This window comes from Helicoverpa armigera, chromosome 1 (assembly GCF_030705265.1).
Source record: "Helicoverpa armigera isolate CAAS_96S chromosome 1, ASM3070526v1, whole genome shotgun sequence".
Taxonomy (NCBI): Eukaryota; Metazoa; Arthropoda; class Insecta; order Lepidoptera; family Noctuidae; genus Helicoverpa; species Helicoverpa armigera.
In genome coordinates, this window is record NC_087120.1 from 9,588,721 (window position 1) to 9,607,102 (window position 18,382).

General features: G+C 36.5%; 1 protein-coding gene across 7 annotated transcripts in view; it reads left to right on the forward strand.

The window, feature by feature from the left end:
* The first annotated feature begins 1,413 nt into the window (after positions 1 to 1,413).
* LOC110378229 (circadian locomoter output cycles protein kaput) overlaps positions 1,414 to 18,382 on the forward strand; it is a 28,742-nt gene continuing 11,773 nt past the window's right edge. The window contains exons 1-10 of one of the 7 annotated variants that reach the window (XM_049839094.2): positions 1,414 to 1,687; positions 1,802 to 1,964; positions 2,296 to 2,444; positions 2,581 to 2,762; positions 2,857 to 2,974; positions 4,817 to 4,912; positions 5,028 to 5,091; positions 5,609 to 5,847; positions 6,320 to 6,467; positions 10,140 to 10,332. In XM_049839094.2, the coding sequence (XP_049695051.2) occupies positions 1,927 to 1,964; positions 2,296 to 2,444; positions 2,581 to 2,762; positions 2,857 to 2,974; positions 4,817 to 4,912; positions 5,028 to 5,091; positions 5,609 to 5,847; positions 6,320 to 6,467; positions 10,140 to 10,332 (1,227 nt within the window). In that variant the 5' untranslated portion in view covers positions 1,414 to 1,687; positions 1,802 to 1,926. The remainder of the gene's footprint in view (positions 1,688 to 1,801; positions 1,965 to 2,295; positions 2,445 to 2,580; positions 2,763 to 2,856; positions 2,975 to 4,816; positions 4,913 to 5,027; positions 5,092 to 5,608; positions 5,848 to 6,319; positions 6,468 to 10,139; positions 10,333 to 18,382) is intronic. The other 6 variants (XM_049839061.2, XM_049839232.2, XM_049839170.2 and 3 more) reach the window with 6 other exon arrangements.

The following is an 18,382-nucleotide window of genomic DNA, read 5'->3' on the forward strand; positions in this document are numbered from 1 at the left end:
TAATCACTCTGATCAACGAACAAGTTTCCACATTTATTTTGACAAATTTCCAATGTCCGTTTATATAAAAATATTTCTCCGTATCTCTACCCTCTATTTAAATGTATTAGCCAGAAACACATTATTAAAACCCGACGCAACATCGAAAGCCAATGTGTACCGTGCAAATCACCAACACGGACAAACATATACATCATCATCAGATGATTGTGGTAGTGCTTGAGTATGCAGTTGTTAGTGATGAGATTATCCTAAACGATGTTGTTGTTCCGCTTAGCCTTAATGTCAATAACCTTGTTTTGCATTTGGTCGAGACTCTTGTGTGAGTAAGCCTGTAACTGGAATCTTACGTTATCTAAATCGGTTAAGTTTGACGCGGAAGACCTATGTAACCTTGTGCAGTCTCTAATATTTCCTATAATTGTTAGTACTCTCTGAATGCGGACTTGCTCAACAAACTTGATTGGCTTATCAACAATTGCATAAGATTTGTCTTCAACCTGCGGAAGTACGATCATGTTTCTGAGTACAGGACGCAATTGAAATGGGTGTCCATTCGTTAGAGAAGATCTCTGTGTGCATTGACGACCCTTTACTCTTTACATAACTCTCCTGCTCCCTCTTCGTATTTAATTCCTCATTTTCAATACCGTTGTATCAGCCCGGAGCCAAAAAACTCCGCTCTTCTCACGCCTTTCTTCTTCACTGTCCTACTCATACTTTATACACTATTCACTCTTCTTTTCACATTCAAGCTATTCTTCTGTGGAATGCACTACCTTTAGAAATCAGGAAGTCCACCAGCAAGCAACCTTTTAAAAATGCTATGTGGAAGTACAAACAAAAGTAGTAAAAATACGTTGATAGTATCATCATTATAATAATTTATTATGTATGTATGTATTTATATATAAATCTCTCTTTAGTGTGTGTATTTGCGTTAATGTTGATATAATTATTAAGTATTCAGTATTGAGATACTGTATTTTTGTCTTATTAACTAATGCACCATGTTGACTGGAAAAAAATGTTTTGTAGCATAAAGTTTAAATAAATAAATAGTTCCCAAGAAAGTGACAGATGGCGTTGCCTATTACGTTAGTGAGCCTTAGAATAAAAAGAAAATCCCTCATTGGGAGACTGACTGTTAACGATTTTTTTTTACTTTTATCACGTCGCGTGGCGTTTTGAAAATGTGGTTTCGTCTGTACACTGTCATTCATAACTCATTCATTAATTCAATCGTCATATTTTGCTTACTTGCTAGTTTAAAAAAATGTGATAATATTAAACTATTTATTATATATAAAAAACAGGTTAAATAATACAATACAAGTATACAATTTTTATTGCGTTTGGTCTCGTATAGCTTGTCCTCTAATTAGACTTTATGTCATAAAAACACACTTTTTTGTCTATGGCAGCTTATGTCGTGCGACTCGCTCGTTCGAGTCATCGAGTGCGAATCCAAAGCGAACTCATTCACAGTGTTGTGTGAGGTCTTTAGTTTTACCAAAAAGTGACTAACAAATGCTGATTTTTATTATTAATCAGTGTTCGGAATAAATATTTATAACACATTCATTTCGGGTGCGTAGTGATATTGTTTTGCATGACCAAGAGTTGATCGACAACAAATTGACGCAGTGCTTGGTACACAGAGCTCATTTTCCAATTACACATTCAAGTAAATGCATCTTACATAGACAGCGTTTCAAGCATCAATCGAAATGTTGTGTTAGTATCCATACAGAGACGTGTATTGTACTTATAATAACTGGGGAGTTGTATCTGATTTCAGCTGGTACAACACCCGAGCGCCTGCTGTGTCAGGTGGATGATTTCGCCATTGTAATATTTGCGATGTAAAATACATAAATAGTGATTGCAATCCGAGTGCTGACTCCGTACATAAGTACCAGCACCATGGACGACGACGGAGATGATAAAGATGATACGAAGAGGTATGTACATAAATATATGTGTAGGTATGTATACCATAATAGACATCAGCAAGTTCAATCGTAAATAAGGACCCTGTTTTGTAATTTTTTTTCCATACTTGTTTCTGTTGTGTCAAAATTTCACATCTGACTATTCTTACTTTCAAATTGCCAAGCTGTAGCCTAGACCAGTCTGCCTTGAGGAATATGCATAATATACTTCTGTTTTAAACTTGCAGTTTCAGTTATTGTCCCATAAAACATTTTCTAATATATCCACTTTAATAATTATGTTGATAAGTTGATGCGTACTGTTAATATTACCTCATGTATTAATTGAACTCTCTCCTAGGAGGACTCGCAACTTAAGCGAGAAGAAGCGGAGAGACCAGTTCAATATGCTGGTTAATGAGCTTAGTGCTATGGTTTCCACTAACAACAGGAAGATGGACAAATCAACTGTTCTCAAGTCCACTATATCATTTTTGAAGAATCATAATGGTAAGAATTAAAATATTTTTTAATGTTTTTAATAATGAATCAAAAAAGTAATAAAAATACTTAACAGGTTCTTTGAAATCCTAAATATGTATGTAATTGTTTCCCTCTTCAAATAATAATGTCAACATTGTTTCAGAAATTACTGTTAGATCAAGAGCTCATGATGTACAAGAAGATTGGAAACCGGCATTCTTGTCTAATGAAGAATTTACATATTTAGTGTTGGAAGCCCTTGAAGGTTTTGTAATGGTGTTCTCTGCTACTGGTCAAATTTACTATGTATCAGAAAGCATAACATCATTGCTGGGTCACAATCCTGTAAGTTCATAAGAACACTAATCAATTCTTTACAGCCAAGATTGTACATAATGTAATGAAATAAAATTCTATTAATATATTTCAATATTTGCAGGCTGATGTAGTAAATAAAAGCATATTTGACTTGGCGTGTGAAGATGACCGGCCAAGCTTATACAATCTACTGCAGAATCCTCGAACAGCAACGGACCCAATGCACACCGTGGGTAAAGGTGAGCGTCTGTAGTAAATCTATATTATTATCCATATATGTATGTTACATGTTACTATTCTATAACTAAATAATGAACTAAACTGACAAAACATAAATGTACTGAAACTGTATTGCAAATTGATTTTTCATAATTTTGTATTGTTTGAATGTTGGATTATCAAATTTATGACATTGCTGTGCTTGCTTGCGTTGATTATTAATTTAAAATATATCAACCATTCAATCATTAATGAATATTTATTGCATTAAAATGAACTTTAAGCACTTGCAAAGTATTCTGTAAAGCCAAAGCAAAAGTAATTAAAAATTCGGCTGGCAGCGAATAAATTGATACTACTTGTCAGTTCTGTTTATTTAGTTAAAAAATACACTAGATATTGTCTACTGTACAGCATTACGATAACTTTTAAGTAAAAGAACTTTTGCTAAGACTTATTATGCTGATAGAAGAGAGGGTGTTAAATTATATCTGTTGCATCTATGATCTTACTTTTTACACATACGCTTCAAATACAATGAGTGAACAATAGTCCTGTGCGTTTTGCTATGCATTTAAAATTAATCTTTTTGCTGAGCGCTCTCCTTGTGTCCAATCCCAACCCTGCAACCCCAGCAAGCTTTCATGAACCAAATACTGATATCTATACTAATATAATAAAAACAGACATTGGTTTGCGACCTAAGGCTCTGAAACTACTGCACCCATTGAATAAGTTCTTTATCGATATGTTACGGAAGCCACACTATCCGTTTACCAGTCCCTGGTTTAGGGTCCGAATAATGAAATATTTAATAATAGTTTTAAATATCTTTACTAAAAGCGTAAACACGAAAGTGGGTTTGTTTGTTTTTCATGTTTTCACTGCGAAGTGCCTGAGCATAAGAAGTACTCTTAGAACCATTTTCTAATTCAACATGTTCAAATAAGTATTAAGTACTGCTACTACCTACCAACACAATTGTATAGAGTTTTTCATAATTATGAATATAAGTACCTACTCTGAGCGTGTTATTGTGTTGCGTTTTTTATTTGCAAGATGGCAAAATTGCATTGCGACTGAATTTCTGTGGGATAGTATTTATCCAACTTGCGCTTTTGCCTGCGTTACTTAGTCATAATATTATATCGGGTGTGTCTTTCCTTCTTCTTCTTCCTCCTGCCCTGTACCCAATTTTATTTTGGGCCCGCGCAATATGTCATCCTCTTCCATTTTTCCCTGTCTCTCGTCATACTAACACTCACTCCCTTCCTATTCATGTCATCTTTCAAGCAATCCATCCATCTTTTCTTAGGTCTTCCTCTTCCCCTCCATCCATCTAGATTCACAATTAGCACACACTTTGTTGCACACGTATCATCCCTCCTCATTACATGCCCATACCATGACAACCTTCTACTTCTCATCATTTCTGTAACTGATGCTAATTTCAGACTTCCTCTAATGTAATCATTTCTCACTTTATCCATTTTTATAACACCACACATCCATCTCAGCATTCTCATTTCTGCTACATGCACTTTCTTCTGATTCCTCGTTTTCAATGTCCAACACTCCGATCCATACAGTACGATAGGTCTTATTACGGATTTGTACATTTTGCCCTTCACAACAATGTATTGCTGAGTAACCATTAGAAAAATTAGCAACTAATCAGGATTAAATTTCACTTAATAAGCAAATCTCTTGAATGACAATGAACCAGAGCGCTTTTGTACCTGATATATATTTATTTATATTAATTGTGTGTTCATAGTACCGTGTTTACAAAAATCAATGTACAAGAATTTATCGAAAATAAAGTGAGACGAATGTTGCAATCAATGTTTTATCTGTTTTAGATAACGAAATACGTTTCCAGTGTCATCTGAAAAGGGGATCATTGGATTTTAGAGATGAAACCACATATGAACTTGTACAATTTAACGGTCATTTTCGTAAGTTTTTCATTATACAGTATTGGTTTAAACTGGCTCGACCAGAATAAACTGAACGTCTATTTATTCCTTATTACGTACTTAATCAAATAAGTAAAATTGTGTTTTTTTTTAGGAACTAACATGGAATCGCTTGATAATGATGACTTGCCAAATTATACACCAGACCATGAGTCCAGGTAAGAAAGTTTTATATATTGCAAACGATACCGGCTACCATGCCCATAGCAAACATATAGATATAAGGTATCATTTTATTAGGGATGTATTGAAGGGTGATGTTGTAGAGTTGAAGCATCTGCCGACAGATTTGATGTTAGCCGATGTATTAACTAAAGCTTTACCCGCGATTAAACACTATAAGTGTACTGGTAAAAGGCAAAACAATATTTGTTTTTGTTTGTACGGTAATGGCTGTCAAACTACTGGCCCGATTGGGAAAATTGTTACTGTTGGGAAGCTACTCCATCCCGGGTGATCTAGGCTGTATTTTATTCGGATACATTAGCATTATAGTCGATATTGGCATCGACAATCAATATCGATAGAGTATGCTGTATACGTGGGCCAACAGAAACAATGTCAAAATCTGCAGTACTCGTTTGTTTATAATAAAATAGGATATAGATGCTTAAAATTTACGTAAGTGGACTTTTTTCGTTACACAGGTTTTTTAATGTTGTCTATGTTTGTCAGGTTACTGTTCGTATGTACGGGCCGACTGTACACACCGCAACTGATACGCGACGTGTCACTAGTAGACTCGAGTCGCAGTGAGTTCACTTCGCGACATAGTCTAGAATGGAAATTCCTGTTTCTGGACCACCGTGCTCCGCCTATCATTGGCTACTTGCCATTCGAAGTACTCGGCACGTCGGGATACGATTACTACCACTTTGACGATTTAGAAAAAGTTGTCACGTGCCACGAAGCTTGTAAGTATATCTAGTTTCTTATTGTTTTCATTACCTGAATCGAATAAAATGATAGAACTGTAAGCTATCGACTTACAGTAGAAAATACCCATCATCTGCCTAGCTCTTTCTCACACTTATTTTGCTATGTTGGGGCCAGCCTTAAGTTTAACCGGATTTAGCTCAGAACCAGTTTTTTACATAGAGTGACTGGCACTCTGACCTCCATAACCCAGTAACCCGGGAATATAAAAAATACCATTACTCTTGATATTCTTCTGTAGGTAGAGTAATTTCATTCTTATGTATAAGCTATATATTTTCATCAAAATCCAAAGAATAGTTTTTAAAGATCAATATATGTGTGGAACAAACATATATTGATCATCATACATAGGTACAAACTTAAGCGTTTATAACGCATATTATTTTTTATTATCAGGAAGTCATATGTTAAAACTTTGAATAATATGATGAACTCCTTGTATTTCAGTGATGCAGAAAGGTGAATTAACATCGTGTTACTACCGATTCCTTACAAAAGGGCAACAGTGGATATGGTTACAGACTCGGTTCTACATTACGTATCATCAATGGAATTCAAAACCGGAGTTTGTAGTTTGCACTCATCGAGTTGTAAGGTTAGTATTATTTGAAAAGGTCACTTTGGAATATTTTAATGGGAAAGAAAATATATTATTCATTTTGTACATAATTTTAAGATCAAGAATTTAAGTCTCTTCAAAATTTGTGATAAAACTTACAATAAACTTACCTTTTTTTAAAATTTGTGAAAATCCCAAAACCTCGACAGTCTCGGAAATCACCTCGGAGTTTTGTTAGACGAAAATCTGATCTGGCACAAGCACATTGAGCTCTTGCTCTTACCCAACAGAGCTAAAAAAAATTATTCCTATAGCGTTATAATATTCTGAATTCTGAAGAGTTTGTTTGTACACGCTAATCTCAGGAACTACTGGTCCGATTTTTTAATTCATCCAGTGTTAGATAGCCCATTTATAAAGGTTTAACCGGTGGTTGGTAGTTCATGGAAGTTGTTGAAGTAAGGGATTTAATTGTCAGTTAGCCCGTTTACGATAAAACATTGAACGCATACGAAGTAGCGGGCGACTGCTATTACATATTACTATAAGTATGTGAAAATCACATGTGCCTTTGGACATGAAATCGTCTTTTTCCCATACATTATGCATACTTTGTAAGAACGACGTCATAAATATGAATTCTGATGCCTTTTCACGGACTCCTTTATGAATGATGTTGGTAGAAAGAGAGCTTAAAGCCGGCTTTTCATTATGGGATGTAATACATACATACATATCGGTCGTCATACATTTCTCCCTGTGCTATAATATATATTACATCTCAGACTATAAATATTTTTCAAAATGTATTATGTAGATAAAATGAATATGTTTTTCGTATTATCAAAGTCACACAATTGTGTGAATACTATAAGACTATAAACCATGTCCCGAGCCTTTTTCCAACTACATTGGGGCTGGTTTCCAGTCTCACCGAATGCAGATAACTACTAGTGTTTAACAAGGAGCGATTGCGCGTCTGACCTCATCAACCGAATTACCCGGGCAACCCAATACACCTCAGTACTAGTTGCCAGACATATTTCCGTCTTACTACCCGTAACGACGGCCAAAGATGTTCGATTTTAACCGGGACCTATAGTTTAACGTGCCCTCCGAAACATAGTCATTGGTGTCCAAGATATCTTAGAAAGTACATACAAACTTAGAAACGTTGCATTGGTACTTGCCCGACCTGGAATCGAACCCACACACTCTAATTGAGGGGTTGGTTCTTTACCAATAAAGCCACCACGACTATATTTATTACTAATAGACTATAAGACCATATACTTGTTTCCATTTAAATAAGTTTGTACATTACGGTACTGTAGCGCGTGGCGCGCTAGGGACCGGGGATCTTCAGGATTTTCAATTAAAACATTAAAAGGAACTTTAACTTTGGTTTATTTTATGACTCGGGGGTGAAGTGACACACTTCAATATCAAAACTTAATCTATTTCAAATCGAATCTATTTACATCATTGTCCGGCCCGGAATTGAATATAAAGCACCAAAAAGTATCTAACTAAGACTACATCTCTACAGTACACTTACACGGCGTCTACTACTGCTAGATGTGAATGTAATTAAGCACATGTCTAAACAGATGATATGTATAAATACATATTTGCAAACAATAACCTTTCCCACCAGAGTGCAGTTAGTAAGTGTGGGTGCTGATTAATCACTATTAGAAAAATAACATGCGTCAGTAATTCAATCCTGATATACGTATGTGTCTCATATAATTACTACCTGTGTGTTAAAAATCAAATAAAGCAACTCAATATAAAATAACTCAATATCGCTGAATATCGTTACCTACGTTTCGTTGAGTAGCCATCACTTTTATTTCAATACTGAAATTTAAGTCGTATCACAAATTATATAAACATGTTTTCATGTTGTAGTTGACAAATAAAAAAATAATTATGATCGTTAATTCCACTTGGTTATATGGATTGTTGTTATATCTATGATTTATTCATTGGTTTATATTTTGTAAGTGAATAAAGGTACGTATTTACGTACGAGAATGTTTTGGTTGGATGCTGTCAGCCTCTTCATGGTGAAGACATGTATGTTTAGACTTTAAAAGAGACTATGACCCTTTAGTTGGTTTCGGTGTGGAAATACCGATGGCTAAAAAAACAACCAGAGTCGACAGAAACTTCTATTATATATGATTGGATTCAGTATAATGAGTGGATTAAAAAATTAATAGTTTTAAAACTATAAAACACGCTAGTGTCATCAGAACTGAGAGCGGAGCTGAGAACATCAAAACATTTTTGAAAAACTATGCGTTTTTGATAAAAATTTTCACCTGCTCAAAATGGTCTATACTGATGATTGATGGCAATGTTAAGAGTTTCGGTATTTTTGTGTAAAAAGTTCTATTGTTTAGATACTGTACGCACCCGGTGTAAAATATCCCTTATAGACAACAGAACGCTTTACACAAAAATACCGAAACTCTTAACATTGCCATTAATAGACCATTTAGAGCAGGTGAAAATTTTATCAAATACTCATAGTTAAAGATAAAGATATATATATTTTGCAAATATGGGTACAAAAGGAAAAGTAAGTTTTTCAAAGATGTTTTGATATAGCAGAAAGGAAGATATTATTAGTTTTCTGAAAATCACGTCAAAAACTTTTCAAAACGCCCACGAACTTTTTGCCAGGAATAAATCCAAAACAAGGTTTAAACAGTTTCTTAGCAATTCTACAAAATTCAAATTTAGAATACACTCTCACGCATACTTGGCTAACCCTTTTGATGCTAGTAACATACTACAGCTATTTAAACCCTTTGAAATACACGTAAAGTCTTTAAAACCAAGACTTCGCATACGTGCCCTCTTTTTTTGGGAAAGAGTTTATTTGCAAAATAAATGCCATTAAAATTTAAAAACTCGTTGCGCATTTCCCTTGAAAATCATATTTTATATCACTTTGTACTTTTTCGAGTGCGATCTTATCGTGAAGGAATATTACGCAATTTTGCGTACGTCTTTTTTTATGTTGCCTTAGTGACTAACTTTTCATTCATTAGTATTTAAAAATGACAGGAGTACTGTGTGAAAGTACCTAGTGGCTAAGAACGGTTGCCCGAGTTTATCGATCTTAAGGTTAAGCAACGCTTGCTGCGATCGGTGACAATCATGAAATTATAAGTTCCTCTATACCAATCTATTTTTCTTTTGGGCTTCGTAGAAGTTCATACCTATTGCACATCAATAATATGGGCAATATCAAGGTACAAAAGTAAGACGGAGGATTTCATCTTGGAATGGAATCTTTTGATTGTGTGCAAGTACGTCGTCGTCAAATAACGATATATGTAGGCCTGCGTATTTGTGCATACAAAGACGTATGCAGAAAATAATATAATACCGTTCAAAGGTCCTCCTCCCGATGTAGTCTATTATCCTGTTGTATTCTATATTGAAATCGTTCTTCACGAACGCGTTTATAAATTGCGTCGAATCTGGCCTTTAATTGGTAAATGCTTGCGCTCGATGTGCATCATTCGACGAGACTCTGTGGGTCAGATCACACTTGCAAGTCACATAGAAATAACTTCTCTCCTCGTTACTTTGAATTATCGGTTATCATGAGGTGCGTTCGTTTGTAATTTTGTTTCAAAGCATGGTGATGAACTAAATTAAAATATGTATGTATCGTTTTTGTTTCAGTTACGCTGATATTGCGAAGAGCATGAAGCAGGAAGGTGCCGAGGCGGACACCGTGAGTGAAGCGGAGGTAAATCGAGGAGTGATGAAAGAGGCTCCGTCTGATGACGCTATGGTGTCCATGTCACCCTCATACATGTCCGAGGCGAGCGATGCTTTCGGCAACTCTTCATATCAACCGCTGTCACAAGTTAGTGTAAGTTTATATTATAGCTTTAATCGAGCCAATGTTGCACAACTATATTTGTTAAAAAAGGCTGTAGCGGTTGTCAAAAAAAAATCTTAAATCGATTTAAACTAAGTTATTATAGTAATTGTTTTAAGCAACACAGTTCCTAATATACTTGCAAATAAGCAGCAATGCACCTAATGAGCGATGGGTTTTAAAGAAAGGTTCTCTAATATGTCAAAAAATAGCATTTTCTTACCGAAATTCAATTCTTATGCAATTCTTTGCCTTTACTTACAATTAAAAAAGTATTATGTATAACAGAGACTTATATGTACATAGTTATTTACACAAAAAAAATAATAACACAGGTATTAACATGAAAAATAAAAGCCGGCCAGGTGCAGGTCGGACTCGCGCACGTAGGTTTCCGTACCATCCAAACTAATATTAATTCTATATATATTTATAGATATCGAGCAAAAATTATCAAAAAATCGCGTTTGTTGTATTTGTTGCTATAGCGGCAACAGAAATACATCATCTGTGAAAATTTCAACTCTCCAACTATCACGGTTCCTGAGATACAGCCTGGTGACCCGAAGGGTCCCGTTTAACCCTTCGGGTACGGAACCCTAAAAAGCGTCATAAAATTCCTCCTCATCGCTATTGACTGCACTGGCAATACTTATCCTCTTTCCAAGGTCAACCAACAGTTTTGAAAGGTACTTAGAAAGAGCGTAGGTATTACCTACTTATCAGAATACTTAGGTACAGCTATTCTCTCCAGCTACAGCTCTCTACTACTGGTTTTCTGCAGTACCTAAGTAGTAAGTAGCAGGAACGAAAGAAACCCAGGAGAAAATAAGAATACTTATGGTCACAATTTTATGGTTGGGAAACATTAGGTACTATTTAGCATTTATCACACTTATAATCCATGTAATTGTATTCCTGCTTTTTACCCCAAATCTATATCTATATGTGGTGGCCTTATCGTAGACTTGACCACTTCATGAAATGACTCGACCGTTTCATGAAATGGTCCCGTTTCATGAAATGTTTCACTGTCTATTGGCCATATCATGATGTGACTTGGGCAAATCAATGATGAGAAATTGTTTCTCGATATGTGCAACTGAAAGCTCGGCTTCTTCACGAAATGGTCAAAATTAATTGATCACATCGTAAAATAGTTTTGTAAATGCGCCCCTAGGGGCGCTGCCAGCGCTTTGTTTATGTTTGAAGATGGCGGCCGTTGACTGCAATGACAATTCTCGCAGCGAAAAATGTTGAATAACATCATCATTTACTTGGTATATTTAAAAATCCATACTAGCAAACATCGTGTTTTTATGTAACTGATATAATTCTACATTGGAGAATTATAACAACGTTTTATTATTTATTAGGTTATAAAACAAATTAAGAACAGTAGGGTCACCGCGCGAAAGAATTCCATGGACTATTACTGATTGTCAAAATATGACGTTATGGAAACTATATTAAAAAAAAATATCGACGGTCTTAGTATCCGTATAATTCCGATGGAGAAGTATTTTGAAATATTAAAGGAAGTTCATAAAACTGTTGGACACATAAAAGATAGGCTTTATAATGGAGTCCACGGCCAATTTCGGCCACGGCGGCTGTTCTCATTTTAAGGAGATCAGCCAGCTGCGCAGGACATATTACCTATAGTGCACGACAGACACAGGTGCACTCCCTAACTCCCAGAACCCGACACGGCATGGGCATGGATGGGACGGCAATCAAACACGACCGGAAGGAGATCAGGCGTAGGAACGACATTTACGTGCTCTCCGATGCACAATCACCAACTTCCAGGCTGTGGGTTGTTTCATGAAAGTCTCTAAAACCCACAAAGCGATTTCGGTCCGACCCGGGAATCGAACCCGAGACCTCGTGCTCAGCTGCTGCGCTTGCGATTGCTAGACCAGCTAGGCAGTGAACCTACAGGTCACGTCATTTTAGATTACGTGTGTTCTATTTTAAGATTCCTAAAATGTTATTAAAGTTCCCTTTTTTATTTTATTTTTTTCAAATAATAATGTATATCGGACATAAAGGACAATGAACAAGTTCTTACTCTTAATATTTGCAATTGAAGTTTAGAAAAAAACCTAAGTTTTTTTGCCTCCTGACAATTTTGAGCTGTAAAAAATTTCACAACTACCAGATTTCATTAAATTAAACTCCAATGGGTCTACGCGAGTTTCCCCCCGCCCAAAATATTTTGGATTTATATTAAATATTTTATGGATACCCTATTTTACCATAAGGCCAGACATGGATGACAAAATCGAGAAATGTTGACGATTTAACGATCTGGTCAAATTAACATGAACATTTCATGAAACGCGACCATTTCATGAAATGCTCGAGTTTTTCATGAAGTGGTCAATTCTACGATATGGCTACGACATATATACAGTCATGGACACATAATTAAAGACACCCCCCGACTCGAAATGAAATAAATAGTTATGGTATATACTGACATGAGCTTAAGCACGGTATAAACTGTAGTATAATAATTATTAAAACAAACATTACATTGTGTTCTTTAAATTAAGGACAAAAAATATTTTCTTTCTTTAATACTTTAGATATAAAGCTCTATGGGAAATGAACACTAACTTTTGTAGCTGATACTTGGCTGGTCAGCTAATTAAAGACAGTTAAAGCCCAGTTAAGAAAAAAAAACGAAAGATACAAATAGTTGCCATACTTTTTTTTAGAAGTGAGTAACTCGAATTAGGTAATAATTTAGGTTTATTTCATAAAAAAATTTCATTTTAGTCCTATCAATAAGACTAGAACAAAAATTCTGGTAAGTAAAATGTTTTAGGCATCGTTCAGACCAAACGTATTGTCGGCCGCTGACTGTGAGCGCGCGTTACGCAGTTTATTGCTTTTCCATATATTTTGAAATTGTCGTTCACACCGAACCGACTATACGCTGTTACGTCGTCTGTTGTAGCTGACTCTCAGTAGCCGATTATTTTACTACGCGACTATGCACGGCGGACGCGGATTGGCTACGCGGACGCAGTTGCCGAATAGCGCCGCTCCGCCGCGTACGCACCGCCGCTCCGCCGCGTACGCACCGCCGCTCCGCCGCGTCCGCACCGCCGCTCCGCCGCGTCCGCACCGCCGGGCGCCGCGCCTCTGCCGCAATTCACTCGAGAAACAAACTTCAATGAGGACAGTCGTGACACGTGACACCTCGCGATGTTCGACACCGAAAAGTTTATTGCAGAAGTACATTCTAGACAATGTATTTGGAATGCGAATTCAGAAGAATATAGGGATAGAAACTTACGGAGATGCGCTTGGGAAGACATAGCATCTGTTATGTATGAAGATTGGGGGGTTTATGAAACTAAAAAAAGAAACGAAACTAGTAAGTAATGTTTATTCAAATTTTCACTTCCTAAACAAAAAGTATAGTTTTTCTGATATTTCTGTAATAGGGTTGTTTCCAATTTTCGGAAATCTATTTAGATAGCTTCTAAATAATTTTAAGATCACCCTCTCTTTCATTTTTCGTCTCAAATCTTTTTATTTTTTATGTATTACATTTTTTTCTATTTCTCTTAGAATATTGCTCGGAAAACGCTAGATCACGTGACTGTGACGTCAACGTTCTCTGTTCATTCCTTTACATTTTAAAGCACATCTAACGAGAAAAAACTAACATACCAACTAATGGATTTCTTAATTTTTATAATGTATTTTTATAAAATAGCTACAAAAACTATAATATTTTATACATATAAATTATTTTTATACATTTGCACAAAAATAAAATACCTCAAATGTTTTGAGTTGTGTACGCGGAAAAATGAAACGGTGCAAAGAAACGTAAAGTTTGTGTTTATTTATATTGAGGTTATGTTTGTGTCCGCGTTCAAAAAGATTAGATGCTTTTTCAAAAAACTTAAATTAAATGAATGTCTACAAGGTTTGTGTTGTGCGAGACTGGAAATACGACCATTAGTGCTCCAAATAAACTGTTCATCCACGTTCCGCTGAAAAATCTTGGTTATTGGCAAAGAATTGAGCGACCATAGAAGAGTCTACTCTTGGCAGATTGGAACTATAAGCTTTCATAAATCCTTTCTCCATAATTCTTTAGCAGTTGTATCACTTAAATGCAATTAACACACAGAACTTCACAGAAGCAAATAAACAAAACATTCATTCTGAGGTTATTTCGATATATCTGTCACAGAGAGAATGACGTCATCGGTCTCTTCTCGTCGTTTTTAATGGCGTGACGTCATAGGCTCTAAATTAAGATTTCATAAATTAATTAAAAAATATATGGTCAGTTATAAATAATATGATATAGCTTATCGTGTTTCTAGTTTTGTGAACTTTCGGTGCATTTATTTATTTTTAACTAAATGAATACTAGGAAACAACCCTATTTTCAGCCTAGCCATTCACCCGATCATTCGAGAGCTAAATTCCAAATTCAACGTTTGGTATCTAGATGATGGGACCTGGGAGGCGATGTAGAGACCGTATTTCAGGATTTCATTCATTTAAAACATAAATTTCATTCCATTGGTTTAGGACTAAATTGTACAAAATGTGAATTATTTATTACTGACACGACTGACAGACAAATGACAATATCCAAATTTCAATCATTAGCACCACAGATTAAAATTATAGATAAACAGTCTCTCCGCCTCCTTGGGGCTCCCATCCTAGACCAATCTTTTTCTACATTTATTTCGGAAAAAAATGATAATTTCAACGATATTTCGGAACGCCTACAGAAAATTACAATGCATTCGGCCATCACAATTATTCGACACTGCTGTTTTGGTCCTAAATTTACATATTACCTCCGTTCTTCTCATCTCTTTAAACATAGCCACCTTTTAGACCCAATTGATAAAATTATCCGCCATACCCTCAGCTCCATTCTCAATGTGGCCCTGGACGACCGAGCCTAGCAACAAGCCACATTGCCCATCCGGATGGGAGGTCTCGGCGTCCGCAAAATTACCAGTATTAGTTTACCGGCATTCATATCCTCGGTTCACGGCACTGAGAAATTAACCAGGAATATTCTTACTCCAACACTGGCTGATTTCGAGGTGCCGTATTTAGCCGAGGCTATGGATGCATGGAAAATTACTTGCCCGAACGAAAATTTACCCAGCAACCCGTCTTCCCAAAGACAGTGGGATGAGCCGCTCTGCAGAGTAACCCGGAATAGTTTGATAGAAACGGCAATTACTCCTGCTGAGCGAGCGCGCCTACTGGCTGTGGGTAGATGGGAGTCGGGGCTTTGGCTTCAGGCACTACCGTCGTCAAACATTGGCACCATGTTTGACGATACAACTTTCCGCCTCGCTACTTGTTTACGTATAGGAGCACCGTGCTGCTCCCCTCATCGCTGCCACTGTGGTGAGGCTGTCACCAGCCTCGGACACCACGGCCTGTCGTGCAGCCGTAGTGCGGGCCGTATTGCGCGGCACGCAAATATCAACGACATTATTCGTCGGGCTCTTGTTGCCGTCGGGGTGCCAGCTGTACTGGAACCAAATGGCTTGGCACGCGACGACGGTAAGAGACCGGACGGCATGTCTTTATTCCCTTGGAAGATGGGTAGGCCTTTAGTATGGGACGCAACCTGCGTCGATACTCTTGCGCCATCCCATCTTCCAAGTTCTGCGTGCTGTGCTGCTGCTGCCGCTGCGGCCGCGGAGAACCTCAAGCGGCGGAAATATAGTGGCCTTGTCGGCAACTATATTTTCGAACCGTTTGGGGTTGAAACCCTCGGGTCGTGGGGTCCGAATGCGCATAACCTATTTAAAGACCTGTCTAGGCGGCTGGTTGACGCTTCCCGTGACCAAAAGGCTGGCTATTACCTCGGACAAAGGATCAGCATGGCCTTCCAACGAGGTAATGCTGCCAGCCTCTTAGGTACGCTCCCAGTTGACAGCGATGGGGATGAATTTTTTGACGCCTTTTAGATATAGTGTATATATATATTTTTTTTTTATTGTTCTTCTAGGATAGTTTTTTTTTTGTGTTGTAAATATCTGTGGAAATTAAATCAAAAGAGTTATTAATTGTCGAAATAATAAATAAACTATTTTCTGATATTTAATTTTTTTAACAACTTACATAGGTATACATACAAGCTATTGATTTGCATCATCACCATCATCATCATCGGACCATCTCCACCAACTCGTGTTCGTGTAATTCTCCGTCATATCGCACTTTGTACCTAGTCCTACACGTCCTAGTCCTAGTATTATGATCATGGGTCCATGTCATCGTCACAGAACCGTACACAGTGTACACCCCCATCACAGCCATATCAGGTCACATCCTCACCTACACAAATCGACACCTCATCTCATACTGAATCTCCTGATAATGTATCGGAACCACCTTCTATAGAAGACATTGAAAGAATTTTGCAAGGTGATTAAAAGAACAATGTCAGGTTTCGGCCCACCCAATCAACTTTTAAAACTAAATTCTCACGGACACAAAGTTCTTTACTACAACAATTTAAATATAAAATACTAACTTCTTATAAAATATTTAATTGTTATCTAGAACTTTTCCAAAAAAAAATATCAGTTTAATAAGTAATTATTTTGTTTATCGAGTTCAGGTTTTTCGTTTTAATAATTTGGAATAATTTGGTTTTGAGAAGTTCAATGCAAAACTGGAAAACATAGAAAAGCTTCTGACGTTAAACTACACAAGAAACTGTAAGAATTTTCACTGTACATGAAATATTTTTATTGAGCCTAAGTTACTATGGACGTCTGACATTGTTCTTTTCGCAATTGTTTAAACGTGATTGATTTGATTATAATAAATAAGTGTTGATTACAGTACAAGTTGTTTTCCTCTTACCTTAAAGTAATTGTCAATCTTTCTTCTGGCTGAATAGCACGTCGATAATTAGTGTCCCTTTTATATAAACTTATACGTATTAAAGATAGTAACTCATCGAATGTTTTTACTGTCATACGAAAATATTTCTTGAACTTATTTGGATAAAGTCTATATTCGAAATATAAAGTATGAAATTGACCAAGAAAACATCTCTTCAAATTTAAGGGATGTACCCACAATCTCTTCTTTTTATTATTTTCGTCTTCCTCTAGAGCTTCGTAAATGGCAACTATCTGAATGCGCATCATTTAATTGAAATATCAGTAAACGTCCGATTTTTTTTAAAAATACACTAGTTTTATCGTATGGGAACCACGAGTGATCACAGAGATCGTTTATAAAATACTACGAGCAACTTCAAATACTGAGCTCTTTTATGTGTAGAATAGTCGGCCGCTCAGCGTACGCATCTAGTGTGAACCTACACGAGCGTATTCTTTTGTTCACACATGTAGCGCATCGTACGCTATAGCCTATTGTCGGCTTGGTGAGTACGCGTACTGCAGATTGAGTCGACGTTCACACTGAGGCCGACTGTGAGTATACTCACAGTCAGCGGCGGACAATACGTTTGGTGTGAACAATCCCTTAGGCTTTTTAATATTATATTTTGATATACGGATTTATTCATACCACTTGATCTGTAGTAAGGACATGGTAAAAAATTTATTATTAAAGATTTCTTATCAATGGCACTAAAAACGGCATGGTTTGAGAACAACTCAAAACCGACCCCAAGGAAAACTTGTCCGCAAACAGACTTCAAGGCGGTGCTATAGGCAAATAGTGAACCATTTACATGATTCGGTACTGGTTTTTTTGGGAGTCATCTGATGCTAAAGGGACGACAATTGTGTCTGCAGAACTTTTAGACTACAACCGGGTCGGGAAAAGCTGTAAGGCATGGGTATCGGAAGATGTTACTTTTGGAAAAGCACCGCGTGTCCATACTGTAGTTGGCTATTTTTATCAAATGTGAAAGGTGCAGTTAACAAGTGTTCAAAAATGTATTTTTTTTTTCTCATTAAACAAAGGGATACGAATAATTCTAAAATAATGTATCGAAATTAGTCGCCTCCAAAACATGAGATGGAACCAAAATACACTAAGA